The 19,560-nt window shown below is 48.5% G+C and overlaps 1 protein-coding gene across 3 annotated transcripts; it reads left to right on the top strand.

Moving 5' to 3' along the window:
- Positions 1-8,373: 8,373 nt before the first annotated feature.
- Positions 8,374-18,733, top strand: Pkmyt1 (protein kinase, membrane associated tyrosine/threonine 1). Of its 3 annotated transcripts, none has more exons than XM_050136582.1 (8): positions 8,374-8,607; positions 14,611-15,100; positions 15,824-16,317; positions 16,998-17,104; positions 17,219-17,391; positions 17,576-17,730; positions 18,424-18,501; positions 18,587-18,733. In XM_050136582.1, exons 2-8 carry the CDS (start codon positions 14,750-14,752, stop codon positions 18,696-18,698), a joined length of 1,470 nt encoding a protein of 489 aa, XP_049992539.1. In that variant the 5' UTR covers positions 8,374-8,607; positions 14,611-14,749; the 3' UTR covers positions 18,699-18,733. The 3 variants fall into 3 exon arrangements, with proteins under 3 accessions (XP_049992539.1, XP_049992548.1, XP_049992558.1); XM_050136591.1 differs by lacking the exon at positions 8,374-8,607 and adding an exon at positions 9,378-10,705; XM_050136601.1 differs by lacking the exon at positions 8,374-8,607 and adding an exon at positions 10,716-14,168.
- The last annotated feature ends 827 nt before the right edge of the window (positions 18,734-19,560 follow it).

Genomic DNA, 19,560 nt, shown 5'->3' with positions numbered 1-19,560 from the left:
AAAAAAAAAAAAAAGAAAAGAAAAAAAGAAAAAGAAAAAAAGAAAAAAAATAAAGCTCCTAAATCATTCCCCTTATTGCATTTTTCCTTTTCTTTCCTTTTTTTTGGGGGGGGGATAATCTGAGTAGTTTTAGAGTAACTCTTTTGAAATAATTTGTGCCTTAACAATGAGGTCCTACATTAAACATACCATATATGAGAAACTCAGTCTTCCACTGTCACTTTTTATATAGATATTAAAATATATTACTTAATATATATTAATTATATATAAATTAATTAATATATTACTGGAAAGATATTTTAATATTTATCTTTAATAGTTGTATCAAATGTAAAGCATTAAAAAAATAAAGTAACCAAGACTCTATGAAGCTCTTGCTTCAACTTTAGGAAATGTCTACCTACTGCCTTGTTCAATATATATGTAGGTATTGAAACACATAGGAAAAGGTCCCTGCCTGTCATCATGTTTCACAAAGTCTCTTTGGACTGTTCTATAAGTTGAGCTGCAAAACTACCCACGGCCAAGTTCTCCACTTAGTACACATTGCTGTAGTGCAACGGGAAGCTTCCTTCTTGCTCTGTGACGCCAGAGAGAAAACAACGGGCAGTGCTCGTCAGCAATGAGCTCTGAACAAATGACGTGAGCACAGTGAAGCCCTCACTCTAACAAACCCTTTAACCTAAGAGCTCACGAAGGTTTCCTACCGTGGAAGAGAGCAGTGCGGAGCAAACAGAACGGTAACTGACGGGCCTGCTCCGTGTGGGACAGCGCGCCTTCACCTGGAAGGCAGTGAGGTCTTCCTTTAGCTGTTAATTCACATTAACTCTCAAATACCCACATCTCTGCACCCAGGGGAAGTGCAGCCTTCCCACGCTCGCCAGCTCTCACTCTTAAGAAATGCCACAGAGAATGCCGGAGGCAGCTTCAGTGTCGTGAGCACAGGGGCTGAGGAACTAAAGCAGGACAAACAACTCCGTGTTGTTTGTGCTCCCCCTTAAATTAGTAGGAGAAAGAATTCTGATTATTTAAAAAAAAATCCTTTATGATTCAGGGCTCATCTTAGGCAACTCAGAACACTTATAAATTACCCTGAGAAGATACATCATGAATACTCTCCCAGAGTGACTTGCAGAAGTGGTTTAAGACTGGAGGGGGCTTACTGGCATGTGTATCAGGTGTGAAACCTCACTGAAAATTGCTCAAAGAATAAGCTTAACACTGACTGAACCATTTCATGTTAACTGAAAGGTTAAAAAAAAAAACCTAAAAAGTTATGATTAAAAATGTGTTAACACATTCAACATAAAGGACCACACTCAACTATTTTTTTTTCTGTTCATTTATGAGTGTTCCTCTTCCATCTAAAACCATGTTTTAAAATGAACCATTTAGGGCTGGAGAGATGGCTCAGTGGTTAAGAGCATTGTCTGCTCTTCCAAAGGTCCTGAGTTCAATTCCCACCAACCACATGGTGGCTCACAACCATCTGTAATGGGGTCTGGTGCCCTCTTCTGGCCTGCAGGCAGAATATTGTATACATAATAACTAAATAAAATGTAAAAAAAAAACATTTAAATAGATTCGTATTTAATATATCCTCAATCTAAGAAAATAAATTGTTCTTGTCAAGTCTGAGGCAGTGTACCGAGCGGGCAAGTTCTGCTTTTGGAATGGTAGGAGGGAAATTAGCTGGGTGGAGTCAGGTGAAGAGCAATACTTGAGCCTTACACAGCTGGAGTTTGGATCAAAGTAAGAGGAACACTGTGGTCTTTAAATGGACCTGACAGTCTCTAATGCCTCGCTCCTGCCCACCCAGTCCCAGAATAAGGAAACCAGGGGGAAAAAAATCTTCTTAGTAAGCAAGGTAGAGAGTAGAAAAATTTTCACCATTACAAACTCGTCCCTGACAGTCAGCATTAGGTCCGTTCTGAATCACTCACCCTCTTCCTGCAGGATAAGACAAGGAGACTACTCAGATAAGGGTCTTTAAAGGTCCCATGGGGACCACCCATGGTCCTGAAGGTTTGGGACCAGAACCCTGGCTTCTGATTCCTACTCGTCCTTCACTTCAGAACGTACGCACTTCTTAACCCTGAATCCTTGCCGCCACTCTTTCCCGCTAGCTGTGCATTTCCTGGACTAAAGGGAAGATGGAAAGACATCGTTCTGTCTTGCCTGGTTCTGGAACACAGGATGTGAGCCCGAAACTGTTTAGCGCCACAAGAGCAGGAAAAGTGAGTTTCACAGAGTTTAGAGCAAAGACTGAGGAAGCACATGTGTGTGATGGCCAGGAGTGAGCACCACATGGTAGGCAAAACACATCCCGTCTCCTTTCCTGTGATGTATTAACAGTTAAATTGTCCTGAGTTTTATAAACAGCCTTTGAAACCCATCTGTACTGGGTTGCAATATTACATCATCACACACTTCAAATTAAGAGACTTGAAATCAGTCAATACAGACTATTTGATATTAGAACATCGGACGAACTGATGTTTTCCTTAAACCGTCTTTTTTTTTTAAAGACTTTTTTTAGATTTATTTATTTATTATGTATACAGCATTCCATCCATGTATGCCTGCAGGCCAGAAGAGGGCACCAGATCTCATTATAGATGGCTGTGAGCCACCATGTGGTTGCTGGGAATTGAACTCAGGACCTCTGGAAGAGCAGTCAGTGCTCTTAACCTCTGAGCCATCTCGCCAGCCTCTCCTTAAACTGTCTTTAACGGTGTTTTAACTAGTAATCACTTAAAGTTTGTCACTAGTTCTTTTATTTGTCTTAAAGACAGTATTTGTGTGCCATGGAACTTGCTGTCAAGCACACCAGCTGTTAACTCACCGAGACCCGCCCGACTCTGACTCCCAAGCACTGAGATTTGAAGTGTGTATCACCACGTCCACCAACTAGAGAAGGGTTTTATTTTTATTTTATTCTTTTGTAAACAGACTTCTTTGTTTTATTTATTAATTTACGTTTTTGGAGACAGGGTTTCTTTATATCCTGTCCTGAAACTCATTATGAAGACCAGGTTGGCATTGAACTCAGAGATCAGCACACCTCTGAATCCAGGGTGCTAGGAAAAGGATTTTTAAAATAATAATCAAAAAGAAAGAAAAACTGTAAAATTCACAGGCAGGCATTTGATTAGTCACTCATAATGTCCTTTCACAGCAGGCATCCTGGCTGTCCAGACAGGAGAAATTCTAGAATAGCAGAAGCAGCAAACTGTCTTCTTTCTCTGTATGTGGGTGCCAACATGTGGTGTGGTAGGATGGCACAAGATCATTGTGTCATCTCTCAGCTCTAGCTTCTTATTGGATAACTCTTTTTTTTTAGATTTATTTTTTATTTATTGTTTATACAGTATACTGCTTGCATGCATGCCTGCAGGCCAGAGAGGGAACCAGATCTCATTGTAGATGGTTGTGAGCCACCATGTGGTTGCTGGGAATTGAACTCAGGACCTTTAGAAGAGCAGGCAGTGCTCTTAACCACTGAGCCATCTCTCCAGCCCTTATTGGATAACTCTTACATCTTAATTTAACCCATTTCTATTAATCTGTGTATCACTACGAGGTCTTGGCCTACCAGCAAAGCTTCAGCACATCTGTCTCTGGTGGCAGCTCCATGGCTTCTCCTGACTCCATCCTTCTCTCTCCCAGTATTCAGTTTAGTTTTCCCCACCTACCTAAGTTCTGCCCTATCAACAGGCCAAGGCAGCTTCTTTATTCACCAGTGATATTCACAGCATCCAGAAGGGAATCCCACAACACACCGCACTTTCAATCCCAGTTTAACAGCCAGTAGATTAGTACCCAACACCCTTCACTCATGGGCCAGCCTCTGCACCAAGCTAGCTCTAAAACTCACTCCTCTCTTGACTCTCCTACATTCAGGGCCACACCCCATTGATATCTCTTCCCACCCTGGGTTCCTCCCTATAGGCATGCATATGACCAGTCCTGTGGCATCTCTTGGCTTTCCCCCAAAGACCCACCTTTTGTGCGAAGCTCCTCTGCCGATTGCAGGGCCCCCAGCCCAGCACCTCAGAACAGCAGCACCGAGCATGCCCACTTCCACCCTGCTTGAATGATTGGATCTTTCACTAGTCACTGGGGCCCAAGTGGTCTGGCCCCAATCACTCCCTAAGAGTCCAGACAACTGGATAGAGAGAGCTGCCTGCTTTGCCCCAAGGCCATTGGGCACTGCTTCCCTCATCTTCACAGAGGCCAATTGAGTGGTAGGGTGGTGAGTTGGCCAGACCTTGGGCACTCATCTGGCCTTTCTGAGTCTGGGTACTTTCAAAATGATGACAGTAAGAGCCACTTGGGCCAGGGCTGTTGGGACTTCTTGTTTTGTAAGTAGGGAAACAGAGGCAGAGTGGAAAAAGGCACATGGCCCAAATGGTACAACTCCTAAGTCGGACTAGAGTTTGATCCCAAGTAGTCCCCAGAGTTCTGAGTTCTCTCCCTTGCTGTCCCTGCAATCCCCGCGACTCTGAGTCCTTCCTTGCTGCCCCTGCCTCTGCAGTCCCCGCAACTCTGAGTCCTCTCCCGATGCCTCTGAGCAGGCCCAGGCCCAGTTATATAAGTAAGCTTCAGAGCTGGGTCAGCTGAGGGGCCCCCTGAGCAGAGCCAGACATACAGACACACAGGACTCCTTTGTAGGAGTCCTTTGTAGAGCCAGGGAGGTAAGAGGAGAGATTCCAAGGGGCTACATGGGAGGTACACTCTGACAGCCTGCTCGGCCAGTGCCAGGCTGCCTGAAAGCTGGCACAGCCTGTGGAAAATACCAGCCAGCCTGGGTCCTTGGGCCAACTTGATGCCTGCTCAAGACCTACAGACCCCTCTCTTCTACACCCAGCTCCATCCAGGTAGTCTAAGAATACAGAGTTGAGAGTTCAAAGAGCTCTGCCAGAGCCCTAGTCTGGGCGGCTGAGCGCCTTGGCCTGAAGGGGACAGAAGAATAACTAGAGGGTTATGACAGGGAGTAAGGACAAGGAGATAGATTGCTGGGATGTTGGAAGTGCAGGACTCGTGCCCAGGACACATGTTACCTAAAATGGCAGTGTGTATCAAAGGATTCCCTGACAGTTGTCTGACCGCCAGCAGCACCTGTGAGGGTGGGAATTGGGAGGACAGCTGGAGACACAGCCAGGCGCCTGTGGGCAGACACCTCCTGTCCCAGCAGCTGTGGGGCTGCCGCTCCTCAGCTGCCCCTTCCAGCGCGTGTTGGCAGCTCTTGAGGTCACATCTGAGCTTCCGATTTCCCTGGGACACCTTCCCAGACATTACCCAGGCACTCACAAATGAGCAAAGCTGACCCCTGTTGACCTCTTCTCCCACCCGCCTGTCAATTATCGGAATTTCTTCCACTGTGAAATACGATATACACAGAGAAGCACAAACAAGACAGAAATACACAGTTTAACAAACACTATGCAGCTGAAACAGCGCAGCCAGTTCTCACAAGTGCCCATGATTCCACTCGAATCTATCATGTTCTCTCCCCGTTCTTATCACTTCGTTCCCTTTGGGATCCATCTGGGTGAGGGAGTCTTCCTCAGGGAGGTGTGTACAGCTCTGGGGTACTGCTGTAGTTAAGGGTCACACTGTGATGTGGGAGGAGGATCTCTCCTGGGTGTGTGTGTGTGGGGGGAGCTTGTGGAATCCAGCACCTGACCGAGGTTTGGAGGCTTCCAGTGCAAGCAAGAGTCCTGGTATTTTGTTCCATTTGTTTGATGTTGTTGTTGTTGAGACAAGGTCTCCATATTTAATTCATTCTTGGCTCGCCTGAAACTTGCCATGTAAGCCAGGCTGACCCCGAACTCTGAGAGATTGGCTTGTCTCTGCCTCTGAGTGCTGGGATTAAAGTCATGCACCACCGCATCCAGCTAAGAGTCCTGGTTTTGATCCCTTTGAAAACATGCCTCTGTCTATGCCACCAAAGTGTGGATAGGGGGCCCCTGACTCCTGACTTAAACAGCAGCTATTCAGGGTCTTGACTTGTGTAATCTGTGTTTGATTTCCTATCACGGTGAGAGAAGATTCTTCCACTAGAGCAATGGTTCTCAATCTTTCTAATGCTGTGACCCTTTAATACAGTTCCTCATGTTGTGGTGACCCCAACCATAAAATTATTTTCGCTGCTACTTCATGACTATAATTTTGCTACTATTATGAATTGTAATGAAAATGTCTGTGTTTTCTGATGGTCCTAGGGTAGCCTCTGTGAAAGGGTCCTTAGGCACCCCATCAGGGTCGTGACCCACAGGTTGAGAACCGCTGCATTAGAGGCTCTAACCTCTAACCCATAAGAAGTGTCAAACCAACCATTCCCAGGAAGGTCCTCTGCTGCTATTTCATGTATACTTTCACTTTCCAAACCAAGCTTTCACTTGCTGGCCTGCGGTTTCTGTTTATATATATATATTAAGCAATGAGACCATGAACCTGGACAGAAAGGGCTGCCCGCTGACCTCCTTGTGCTCATTTCTTCAAGGAGGGAGGAGCTGCTCATTTCACACATGTGGAGACTGAGCAGCCCTGCAGCTTTATTCCCAACACGACATCTGCATTCTTACCGTCTGCTATTTCATATTTATTGCATGTGTTGTGTGTGCAGCTCTCTCTGCAGCGTGAGGTGTTCACTGAAGTGTGCTGCTGCCGGGGAAAGTTCGTGTGTGTCTGTGATGCTGGGGTTGAACCTAGGGTTCCATACATGCTAGGCAGTCTACACTGAGCAGTCAGCTTAGCCATTTCACTTCCTTCCCCACTTCCTTTCTAAGACAGGGTTCAAGTTGCTGAAACTGCACCCCCCCCTTTTGTTTCTCTGTAGCTTTGGAGCCTGTCTTGGAACTCCCTTTGTAGATCAGGCTGGCCTCGAACTCACAGAGATCCACCTATCTATGCCTCCGGAGTGCTGGGATTAAAGGTATGTGCCACCACCACCGCCCATAGCACCCGCCCCTCCTTTGGAACAGGGTCTCATCATTATGTAGCCCTGGCTCACCTGGAACTTGTGATATAGACCAGAGTGGCCTCAAACTCAGAGATCCTCCTGCCTCATTCTCCCTAGATGCCCAGGGCTGGGATTACACTTCTACATCACTATGCCTAAATTTTATTTGTTTGTTTGGTTGGTTGATTGATTTTGTAACAGGGGTCTTATTATAGTGCCCAACTAGCTTCCAGTTTCTGGGTTTACATGATCTTTTTGCCTCAGCCGCCTCTGTGCTTGAGGTATAGGCAATTACCATTGCACTGGGTTGTTGTTGCTCTCTGTCTGCTCCAATCATGATGAATTAAATGTCGAGAAACTGACAGTTGGAAGGGAATGGGGTCTGTCCTGAAAAAAGGCCTGGCAGAAAGTAGCCCTAAACAGTTGGAGAGGGACCTGTCTGGGGTCCTCAACAAGGACTAGTCTAAGTCATGGATGCCCTGGCCCTCAGAGACGCTAATGGAGAGGAAAAGGGCTTGGAGGCAGGCTGCACCCTGCTCTTGGTCTTTATAGCCCCAGCTGTATTTGGGCTGGGTCTAGATTCCCTCACTTCTCGAGTAAACGAATATAGGTCCCCTTTGCAGAGACGCAAGCTCCACCTCACCTTCTGCGCAGGCTCTGGTACCTTTTTAAAGGAATCGTCCTAGGTTCATTGGCTCCACTTTTACAAGAGACGTGGCAATCCGAAGCTTGGAGACGGCTGTGCTGGGACCCAGGACTGGTTCTGTCTGGCCTGGAGCTGACCCCAATACCTACCTTTTCTCCTAGGCTCCAAAGTTGCATCCTTTCCCATCATAGTTTAGATTTCTTTAATATTGTATCACGTTTCCAATTATATGTCTTCTGAAATAGTAGCTTTCCTTTACACAAACACTATTTGAAGGCAATTTTATTTAAAATACAAGCAGCACAGGCCCTTGGAACATATCTTCTCTCCGGTGGAAACCTTGGGCACAAGGAGGCTCCGGCTTCTTAGAAGAGGCGCTCCCCACCGCTATCCCGGTGTGATGAGGATCGGCTTTCAAATGTATACAAAATTATGTGTAGCGGGGCAATTGACTTTCTGAAGGCCCTGCCTGCTCCTTTTATGTTCGCGAGAATTAAGGCAGATCAGAGAAGCGTGGGAACCAAAGTCTGGACGCCGACAAAAGTCCTGGGAATCCTGAGGGAGGAAAGGATCGCTCCCACCTGGCGTCCAGGACTAAAAATTTAGTTTCCCTTTAGCAAAGACTCGGAAGAGCTGCGCCTGCGCGGTGAGAGCGCTCGGCCAAGCTCCGGGGGCGGGGAGGCCTCAATGCGCACGCAGGACCCTAGGCGGAGCCAATGCCGGGGTCTACCGGGCTGCGCCGGGCGGAGGCGGGGCCACAGGCGGGTCTGGGCGGGGCCTCGAGGCCGGTTTGGAATTTTTGGCGCGAGCTGGCTCCGCGCGCGTTCACGGGCCGTTCCCCTTTTGAGAGAGTGCTTCGTCCCGGTGTCCAGAGGCACCGCTGCCCGACCCCGGTCTGCCTGGCCTCTGTGAGGACCTCAGCTGCCTCCCGCCGACCCGGAACCTGGGACCTCGCTGCTGCGCCGCGCCCCGCCCCGCCCAGCCTCCCCAGGTGAGCCCACACCCGGGTGAGGGCTCCGGGCCGTGCCGCTCTCCCGCCCGGCGCTCTGCCCCGCGCTCACGCCGCGCTGCGCCCCGAGACGGCCCCCGGCCTCCTCCCCCAGTGGCCGGTCGCCCCTCTGCAGCAGCCCCACCCTTCCCTGCCCGTCACGGGCCGCCGGGCCCTCGGGCGACTCCGGGTCAGCGCTGTCGCCCACGCCCCGCCTACTCCCGCAGAAGGCGCTGGGTGACTGCCCGACCCTCCCCACTGGGAGCCCCTTTCCCAGCACTGCCTCTCTTTACACTCTGGGAAGAGCCCCTTCCGGGTGACAGCCGGTCCACGCAGTCCTTGGCCAAGATCTCCCCTCGCCCACGGAGCGAATACTGCAGCAGCCCTGCCCGGAAGGAGCTCACATTCTAGCGCTAGACGGTGGTCACTGGTGTGTCCAGCCCAGAGAGGGTGAGGACACGTGGAGGTCGCCCTGGCTGACCAGGGGCTCAGGGCCACTCCGGACTCAGGCAGGACTCCGCTACCAGCCCTTCTCACCCCATAAAGGCTGTTTGACCAGGCCAGAGGTGTTAAAACATAAATGACATTGAGAGGGGCTGCTCTTCCTGGCTGAAGACAGAGGAAGGTGATGGGGTTCCCTGAAACTGTATTTCTTCTTCTTCTTCTTCTTCTTCTTCTTCTTCTTCTTCTTCTTCTTCTTCTTCTTCTTCTTCTTCTTCTTCTTCTTCTTCTTCTTCTCCTCCTCCTCCTCCTCCTCCTCCTCCTCCTCCTCCTCCTCCTCGTCTTCTTCTTCTTCATCAAAAGTATTTTTGTTATTTTTTTATGTGTTATGGGTATTTTGCCTGCATGTGTGTCTGTGCACCATGTTCGTGCCTGGTGCCCACATAAGCCAGAAAAGCCTGTCAGATTCCCTGGAACTGGAGTTACAGATGCTTGTGAGCCACTAGGAATCAAACCTGGGTCCTCTGGAAGGGCAGCAAGAACTCTTAGCTTCTGAGGCATCGTCCCCTCCCTTCAAGACTATATTTAACCAGCGTGATCGTGGAGCCTGGCAGTATGGTTCCTCCAAGAAGACCCTTTTTTTCGGGGGTGGAAACCAAATACAGGGCCCTGACTGTGCTAGGCTGGTACTCTGTTATAACCACTGGCATCTCTGGGATGGGATTCTTGAAGTAAATAGAGCCATAACAAGAGAGTCTTCCCGCCAAGTCTCTTAATTTAAGTCCCTAACTTCACTAGGCTAACCATTCTCCAAGTGATTTGATCCAGCCACCACCCTCAGCTGGCTGTGGCAAACTTTGATACATGTGATTTCCCCTAGAATGGACTCTTTCTTTTGCTTTTAATTTGCTTTTGTTTCAGTTACAACATTGTAGCAACCTGATGCCCCCCTTTGCCCCAACAGACACACAGTTGCTGACCCCCATGGTACCGATCTGCGTGAGTCATTTCAACTACTGTCTAAATCACCAGTTATTATAACAGCTAGCATTTATGCCAGACACCAGTCTTAAATCCTTCAGCTTTTTTTAGTGCATAATTGTGAGTCCACAAACTCCTGATGCCAGGTGCTCTTCATAATGCAAAATATCCCAGATTTAGGGCCTGAGGTTATATTAATAACTGTTGGTATAGCATTTACCTAACATAAATGATGCCTGAGTTTGATACCCAGCACTGTCTAAATTGGATGTAGTTGTACATGTCTGTGATCCTAGCACTCTGGAGATGGTGGTAGGAAAACTCGGTTATCTTTGGCTGCACAGCAAGTTTGAAGACAACTTAAACTAGAGACCCTGTCTTAAAATAACAAACAGACATAAATCTCATATTTAGAAAGCACAGATGTGAGGAGTAGCTCTGGTAGAATGCTTGCCTAACATGTGTTAGGCCTTTGGTTTAATCCCTAGTACCATAAATGAATAATCACTTTTTAAAAAGCATCATAAGAAAGCATATATGTGTAAGACCACTAGTGAGACTGTGATGTCCATTCCAAGATCAAGCACTAATATTTCTGTCAGTGAATGTCAGCTGTGATGGCTCAAGTCTAATTTCAGCATTTGGAAGGCTGAGGCAGGAGGATTGCTACAAGTTCAAGGTCAGTCTGGACTAAATAGACTTCTCAAAACAAAATGAAATTATAAATACACACACTAATTAAGAAGATTAGATGAAGTCAAAATTTTTTTCCAAAATTACTTTTTCATGTACCCAGTTGTCTATTGTTTGTTGAAAAGACTTCTTTCCTTTTGAATTGTTTGGCGCTCTTTTTTTCTTTTTTGTTTTTTTGAGACAGGGTTTTTCTGTGTAACCCTAGCTGTCCTGGAACTCACTCTGTAGACCAGGCTGGTCTCAAACCCACAGAGATCTGCCTGCCTGTGCCTCCTGGGTGCTGGGATTAAAGACGTGCACCACCACCACCTCCTGGCTTGGTGCTCTTTTTGAAAATAAATTAATCCAGCTCTCTGGAGACTGAGGTAGGAGGCTGCTTAAAGCTAGCTTGAACTAAATCATGATTTCCTGTCTTGGGGAAAATAAAAAAACAAAACACAAAACAAGACAAAGTAAAAAAAAAAAAAATCAAGACAGGATCATTCTATGTAGTCCTGTCTGTCCTGGAATTTGCTATGTAGACCAGGCTGGCTTCAAACTCACAGAGATTCTCCTGGCTCAGCCTCATGAGTGCTGGGGTTAAAGGTGTGCACCACCAACTTCAAAGAAAAAATGATTAAACCATAAATTCAGAAACCTTAGTTCTATCCCCTTCATCTTTTTGTGAACAAACTTTTAATTACTATGGATATGAAGAAATTTTGAAAACCTGGAAATGTAAGTCTTCCAAATTTAGTCTTTTTTGTTGTTGTTGTTATTGTTGTTGTTCTTTTAGCTTTTCGAGACAGGGTTTCTCTGTGTTGCTTTGGAGCCTGTCCTGGAACTCACTCTGTAGACCTGGCTTGCCTCTGGCCTTGAACTCACAGAGATCTGCCTGTCTATGCCTCCCAAGTGCTGGAATTAAAGGCGTGCACTACCATCACCTGCCTCAAATTTAGTCTTTTATGATAGTTTGACTTTGGGGAGGAGGTCTGAACATCCACATGAATTATAGAATCAGTCTGTCTTCCAGACTTGAGATCTTCCTGCCTCTGCCTCTGCCTCCCAGAGGGCTGGGATTAAAGGTGTGTGCCAACTGCCGACTTGCTCGTAGTTTTCTACAGGGAAGCTAGCTGGGTTTCTAACAGGGATTGCTCCTAATCTGCAGACCGAGGCTGAGGTGAAGGCCTCTGGAGGTATAGTGCTTTAGGCAAACGCTGTACCATGAACTGTACCCCAGTCCACAGCTTTAAGACTGTTACCATGAATATGTTTCCCTTTTATTTAGGCCTTTAGTTATTTGTCTATGCTGTGTTAGCAGGCCTCTGCAACCACCAGGACATACAAAGGGTTGGTCTGTGAGGAGCAAGAAGGAAATCCAGTTCGACGTGACTCAGTAGCCGGTATTGGTTCAAACTTCTAGAGTCTGACACTGGGCAGTTTATTGTAGGCGTAGTTAAGTACAGTACAGTTTGAGAAAAGGTTTCCTGCTGTAACAATCCCCTGTGTACAATGAAGCATAATTAGATCAAAACTCTTCTCAGTTCTAGAGATAGGCTACTTGTGTTATCAGATCTGGTCTCCATCTCATCATACAGACACATAGAGGTCATCATCCGGGCTATTAGCCACCTCTGGTTCTGGTTGTGGGAGCTTGGGGTATCCAGGTATGGTCTGGCTGTATAGATAGCACAGGGGTCACCTAGGCTATTAGCTACCTCCTGTACCAACGTTCTGAGCTGAAGTTCTACGTCTCTTTTCTTTGGTAGGACAGCCCCGTGTGTTTAACATTCTGGTTTCTCTAGTGCTGTTTATGACAACCAAGGACATTTATGTTCCCAGAATATGTATTGTTTTGGTAGAAGGGATCAAAGCAGGGCCTATCACATGCCAGGGAGGTGCTCTACCATCGTGAAGTGTTACATTTCTTATTCCTTTTCTCTCCCCCTTTTTTTTCTTCCTTTTTTTTGAGACAGGATATATGTCCCTGACTGTCCTGGATCTATCTCTCTGTGTAGACTAGGTTGTCTCGAACTCACAGAGATCTTCTGCCTCCTGAGTTCTGGGTTTAAAGGCGTGCACCATCATCATGCCCAGTATTTCTTCCTAGTTTTTTTTTTGTTTTTGGTTTTTCGAGACAGGGTTTCTCTGTAGCTTTGGTGCCTGTCCCGGAACTAGCTCTTGTAGACCAGGCTGGCCTTGAACTCCCAGAGATCCACCTGCCTCTGCCTCCCGAGTGCTGGGATTAAAGGCGTGCGCCACCACCGCCTGGCTTCCTATTTTTTTTTTTAAATAATTTTTTGAGATTTACTTTATGCGTATGGGTTTATTTATTTTATATGTATTGTTTTGTCTAAATCTATATCTGTTCTACATGTGGACAATGCCAAAAGAAGTAGAACTCCCAGGAAGTGGAGTTACAGGCAGCCATGCAGGTGCTGGGAATCAAACTCAGGTGCTCTGGAAGAGCAGTCAGTCCTCTTAACTCTATCTCCTTCTTCCTTCATTTTGAGACAAGATCTGAATATGTGGCCCAGGCTGACCTCACATTTGTGAACCTCTTGCCTCAGTCCTCCTTGGCTAGAATTACAGGGATATACCACCATGTCCAACCCAGCAACTAAGACATAAAGTTTTCATTCACTAAAAAATCATGGTTGAGGGGAGTGTGCCATGGCACATATGTGGTGGTCAGAGGACAACTTTATGGAATTTCTTCTTTCACCTTTATGTAGGTTCTGGGGCTTGAACTGAGGTTGTCAGACTTGTAAGGCAAGCACTTTTACCTGCTGAGTCATCTTTTAGGTCCCCCCCTTTTTTTTTTGGAGCAGGAGCAAGGGTCTTATGTTACTCATGTTGGCCTTGAATTCATATGTAGCCAAGGATAGCCTTGAACTCCTTATTCTCTTGCCTCTGCCTCCCAAGTGCAGGGATTCTAGGTGACACTCACTGTGTCTAGCTCCATACACTCCCTACTCCTTACTTTTTTGACAGCATTGCCAGGTATGAACTTCACCCTGTTTCAAAATCAAGTTTTCCTAGGGACAGCCTTAGGACTCTATTTTACAGCCTACCTCAACCCTGGGTAATTTCTCTAAGCTGTGCTGTGGACAATGGCGCACTTCCTCCTGGCTGGCCCTGCTGCCTAAAAAGCAGGGTGCTGGGACAGGACGGAGGTCTCTGGCATTTTCTGCTTGCCTCTTCCTATGAATGTGCTGGAGCTTGGACCATGGGCTTCTCAGCCTGCTAGGCTTGAAAGTAGAACCTCCCTGTCATCTGTCAGTAGGACTGGAGAGAAGAAAGCCCCTGGTTAGTCTGTCACCCAACAGATATCCAGCCTGTGCACTGTGGAGTAGATGGGAGATGAGGAAGGCTGACACCTGCTCTTCTAGGCAGACACTAACTTTGACAGGGAGCTGCGGCAGCAAGAGCTTCACTGGGCATGTGCCCACAGCGCTGGAGACTTGCAGGTTCTACTCTTTCTCCATGTTCTCACCAAGATTTGCTAGATTTTCTTCAACTCTTTCATTTTCTATCTTTAGTAACATATCCAAAGATTAAGATGGTTGTATAGTTTTCATCTATTGTACCTGTTTCTGGGGGGAAAGGCCACAGGTCTCCTCATTTTATATGTGTATTCTAGAAGAGGGTCAAGTTTTGGAACTCAGAAGTTGTTTTTACTGTGGAGTTGGTGATGAGAGATGGCATGATTTTTCTGTCTCAGGGCCTTGGGAGAGGCTGCAGAAAGAAGGCTGAATGGGCATCTCCTGAGCTGCTGGCTTATACTGTCCCCTGCTGGGTATGAGGCCCTTGGAGATACAGGCTCATGGTTCTGACTTCGTATTTATGTCACCACCAAGCTAGAGATGGCACAGTGTGCAAGTGTATGATGGCTTTTCTTCTTCTCTGCAGGTACTTGTGGTCCACACGACCTTCATGTGGAAAGTAGAACGTGTGTGTGGCAAAGAAGTGGCTCTCTTGTGGGCCACAGAATCAAGCACTGTTTGAGTGTGGACACATTGCTCTGTGCTTTGATCCTCTAGTATTGACCATGTCCATGCCCACTGAAGGCACCCCACCGCCCCTAAGTGGTACCCCCATCCCAGTTCCAGCCTACTTCCGACATGCAGAACCTGGTTTCTCCCTCAAAAGACCTGGGGGCCTCAGCCGGAGCCTTCCACCTCGGCCCCCTGCCAAGGGCAGCATCCCTATCAGCCGTCTCTTCCCTCCACGGACCCCAGGCTGGCACCAGCCCCAGCCCCGGAGGGTGTCATTCCTGAGTGAGACCTCAGAGACCCTTCAGAGTCCTGGGTATGACCCACGCCGGCCAGAGTCCTTCTTTCAGCAGAACTTCCAGAGGCTTAGCCGCCTAGGTCGTGGCTCCTATGGAGAGGTCTTCAAGGTGAATGAAGGGTAGTTTCCCAGGCTTTTCTGGGAAGCCTCTGCATTGGTGGGATAGTGTCCTAGATAGCCTGCTGCCCTTTATTCTTTGATAGCTTGCCTCTCTAGGGCTTACAGCCACCTCCCATTCCCCACTCCCAGGCCTAACATGCACTGGCCCTTGTCCAGATCCTGGCACAACCTGCAGCAGTTCCCTGTCGCCACCTCTCTGCTTGGAGATGGTGTGCTGAGATCATGACTGGTTCTGTCTGACCTGGAACTGACTGAACCAATGCCAACCTTTTTTCCTAGGCTAACAGGCTCAAATACTGTACCCTTTCCCATTATAATTTTGTTTTCTTTAATATGGTATTAATTTTCCAATTATTTGTCTTCTAAAACAGTAGCTTTCCTTTACACAAACACTATTTGAAGGCAATTTTAATTTAAAATACAAGTAGCACAGGCCCTTGGATCACCTATCCTCTCCAGAGGAAAGCTTGGGCACAACAGAGCATACTGCCCTGTTGTTTTGGGACTAAATTTTTCTCTTAGCACTGGACCCTGGCCAGAGGGCATAGTCTGCTCCATCTCCTCTGTTGTTGTGTCTCCAGTCCACTCTACTGCAATGAACATATATCTAGTGCAGAGGTCCAAGACTGATGTGTATTCCCCTGCATAGTGAAGTCTTAACAGCATCCTCTGACTTCCCCCATTCTACCTCTGGGCAACACCTCCCTTCCAGGTGCGCTCCAAGGAAGATGGCCGACTTTATGCTGTTAAACGCTCCTTGTCTCCATTCCGAGGCCCCAAAGACCGAACTCGCAAGCTGGCTGAGGTAGGCGGCCATGAGAAGGTGGGGCAGCACCCACACTGTGTGAGACTGGAACAGGCCTGGGAGGAGGGCGGCATCTTATACCTACAGACGGAGCTCTGTGGGCCCAGCCTGCAGCAACACTGTGAAGCCTGGGGAGCCAGCCTGCCAGAAGCCCAGGTTTGGGGCTACTTGCGGGACACTCTTCTGGCTCTGGACCATCTCCATAGTCAAGGCCTAGTTCACCTTGATGTCAAGCCTGCCAACATCTTCTTGGGGCCTCGGGGCCGCTGCAAGCTGGGTGACTTTGGACTACTGGTGGATCTGGGTTCAACTGGCGCTGGTGAGGCCCAGGAGGGAGACCCGCGCTACATGGCCCCAGAACTGCTGCAGGGCTCCTACGGGACAGCCGCAGATGTGTTCAGGTAAGGCTGGGATGTGGCAAGGTCATGAAAGACTGTATGAGGCCCTTATTGAGGACTGATCAACAGAAAGGGGGACTGCCCAACAGAGGAGCTCTTTCCTGCTACTAGGGTAGGAAGGCATTCAGGCCTAGGAGGTGTTGCCCCTGCCCATTAGCTGAGGGTCACCAGAGTAAGCAACAAACCCTCTAGAGGCCTTTACACTGTAGGCTGGCCATCTGCTTGGCTAGCAGCTCTGCGGGTGTGCCCCAGCATTGGAAGAGTAGGGTGCAGCGAGATTGAGGGCCGCATCTGAGACTACACCCAGGCCCAGGGTTCTGAGTCAACACTGGCTACTACTACTACTCTGCCTCAGTTGTGGTCTGGTTATTTCTACAGAATGATGGTGTAACCCTAATATTCATAGAAACTAATTTACATGCCAGTGGGGTTCTGATGGACCTCCACTGCAACATGCTAACTGCTTAAGTGTGTGGTCTCTGCTTCACAGCAAGGTCTCCATCTTGACTGCTGTTCACTGGCCCTCTAGAGGCCTCCTCAAAGCTCCTCACCTCTTTTACACTAAGTTCATGGTTTATGGGAAAAAAGAGCAGCCTTTTCTTACCAAGATGCTGCATAGGACTGGGATCTCTGTCACAAAGCTGACTTTGCCTCTCTTTTTCTTCATGCCCTGACCTGACTAGCCTGGGTCTCACCATCTTGGAAGTGGCCTGCAACATGGAACTACCCCATAGTGGGGAGGGCTGGCAGCAGCTGCGCCAGGGATACTTGCCCCCTGAGTTCACTGCTGGTGAGTGGGGGCTCAGGAAATGCGCCAACTACTATCAGCTTCTCTGGCAAGGGGTGGCTAGTAGTAGGGACACCATTGGGCTACCTGACATGCATGGCTCTGCCTCATGAACAGGTCTGTCTTCTGAGCTTCGTTCTGTCCTCACCATGATGTTGGAGCCTAACCCCCAGCTGCGAGCCACAGCTGAGGCCCTGCTGGCCCTGCCCATGCTGAGGCAGCCACGTCCCTGGAATGTTCTGTGGTATATGGCTGTAGAAGCCCTAAGTCGAGGTTGGGCCCTGTTACAGGTAAGCCTCTATGGTGCTTACTGGTATACTACAACTGTTCCTTGCTCAGGGGATCTACCTAGTCTCCCTTTTAACTTACTGTATAGACCAGGATGTCCTTGAACTCATTATCTTCCTACCTCAGCCTCCAAGTACTGTGATTTTTGTCACAGGGCTTGATTTCTGAGGCTCCCTTTCCCCTTAGGCACTGATCACTCTGCTCTGCTGGTTTTGGCATGGTCTGGCTCATCCCGCCAGCTGGCTGCAGCCTCCAGGCCCACCGGCCACACCGCCTGGCTCTCCACCTTGCAGCCCACTCCTGGACAGCAGCATCTCCAGCTGGGATGATGGCAGCACAGGGTGGGTGAGAGTCTAGGGCATGGGGGTGGAGGGTGTGTGGATGTCCATCACTGGTCAATGCTACGTGGAAGGCGTCCCAGGCCCCCTGGAAAGGAGGATGGATGGGCCTCTGTCACACCCAAAGGACAAAGACTGGCTGTGTGGATGTGTTCATGGCTTATGTGGGCAACTGTGACATTCAGCACAGCTTTATACCAGTTATTAGCACAGGACTGCAGTCCTGACCTCTGTAGAGGTTCCCCTGTTCAGGAACAAAGTGCTGTCCTCCCCTGGGTGGATACTTCCCAGAACCTGGTAAGTCCTGTCCTGAGAGGATCCCTTTGTCCCAGGTGTCTGCTAGCCAAGGCAAAGGGTATAATTAGAAACTGCTACAAAGAAGCAGCATGCACTCTCAGGATCCCTCTTTATAGTGCCGTTTCCCTCACTTGGAAGGTTCTTTGTAACATAGCAAAATGGTAGAAAAGCTTCATTTACCAAAACTTGACATCCAGCTCAGTTGAACCTGAAAAGGAACAGAAATGACCCCTGAACATGGTCAGATAGAAAGACTTGACAGCTGTCAGTGTGTGTTTATTGTTTCAGTGACGGCCTTCTAGCTTCACCAAGCAGGGGCCTAGAACCAAGTAGGATCAGAACTGGCTTGGTCCTACCTTCCTCAACCCTAACACCCTGCTGACCTGTCCTTTCTTGTAGTCCCTCACTCTCCCCAGAGACCATCCTGTCCCGGATCACGAGGAGAACCTCTACCCCTCGAGGCAGGTACAAACCAAGGTGAGGAGGTGAGCAAGCCCGGGGCCTAGGGCTGGGGACAGTGGACTTTGGGACCTAACATCCTATTTTTCTTTCCTCCCCAAAGGGATGCCCTAGACCTAACTGACATGGACTCAGAGCCTCCTAGAGGTCCCTGTCCTACCTTTGAGCCACGGAACCTCCTCAGCCTGTTTGAGGACTCACTAGACCCAGCCTGAGCCACAGGCCCAGCCTTGGTGCTTTTAAATCTCTGACCCCCTTTCCTACCTCTCCTCCGGAAACTTCTGTATCTAATAAAAAGTAATGAATCTTGGGAACACCCAAGGTTGCTCATGTGGCTACATAGCACTTCTTGTCCCTTTATTGATGTTGCTTAGGGTCTTAGGCCTCTGGGATGATCTGGCTATGAGGCGACCCTCTGCTAGAGTGGCCTTTGGCCAGCAGACTAGAGCCACGCACTCTATAGCGATTTCCTGAGCAGACATGTCTCTGGTGGGCAGGTCAATCAGTCAGACCATGGCACTGAAGGTGAGTCCTTGGGCCAGTGAGGCCTGTATCCAAAGCCACCATTCCACATCCGTGCCTGTTGCCTAGGGAAAGCAGCCGTTCCTCTCATGTCTCTTGGCCAGACAATACAAGCAGGACCAATGCCCACTTGGTCCTGAGAGAAGGGCCTGGTCCCACTGCCCTGCATCCTGACTTCAGGAATGACAGGAAAGGTACAATTCTGGCTGCTGAGAGGTTTGGCATGCAGGGCAGAAAGACGGAGGTCAGGAAGCAGGAGCAGAGAGGCTAGTTCAAGAATCCAGGAAGTATCTTGTGTGAGTGGCAAGATATGAGCAGTGGTTCCGGGCTGGAGGCTTGGAAAAGTGGTCAGACTCACTGTCAGACATGAATTCAGAGACTCTCACGGGTCAAACAGGGTAAACTGAAGCTCAGAGAACGATTTCCTTCTAGCTGCCAGTAAAACAGTGCCTGAAGGGAAGGTAGCAGGGGGAGACGAAGAGTGGTCTCCCGGATCGGAAGTCCATGTGCTGCTTCTTCCAGGGAACCAGCCCCTTGCAGATCAGCAAAGGAGGG

The sequence above is a fragment of the Alexandromys fortis genome, unplaced genomic scaffold, assembly GCF_014885135.2.
Source record: "Alexandromys fortis isolate MF-2015 unplaced genomic scaffold, M_Fortis_MF-2015_v1.1 scaffold_29, whole genome shotgun sequence".
NCBI classification, from domain to species: domain Eukaryota; kingdom Metazoa; phylum Chordata; class Mammalia; order Rodentia; family Cricetidae; genus Alexandromys; species Alexandromys fortis.
This window is presented reverse-complemented; position numbering and strand designations above follow the sequence as displayed.

Bases quoted from the DNA above. Each gene is read 5' to 3' on its own strand.
- Pkmyt1 (XM_050136582.1), top strand. From the start codon at position 14,750: ATGTCCATGCCCACTGAAGGCACCCCACCGCCCCTAAGTGGTACCCCC. The intron at 16,318-16,997 runs GTAAGGCTGGGA...TGACCTGACTAG, and splicing joins ACAGCCGCAGATGTGTTCAG to CCTGGGTCTCACCATCTTGG. The intron at 18,502-18,586 runs GTGAGGAGGTGA...TCCTCCCCAAAG, and splicing joins CGAGGCAGGTACAAACCAAG to GGATGCCCTAGACCTAACTG.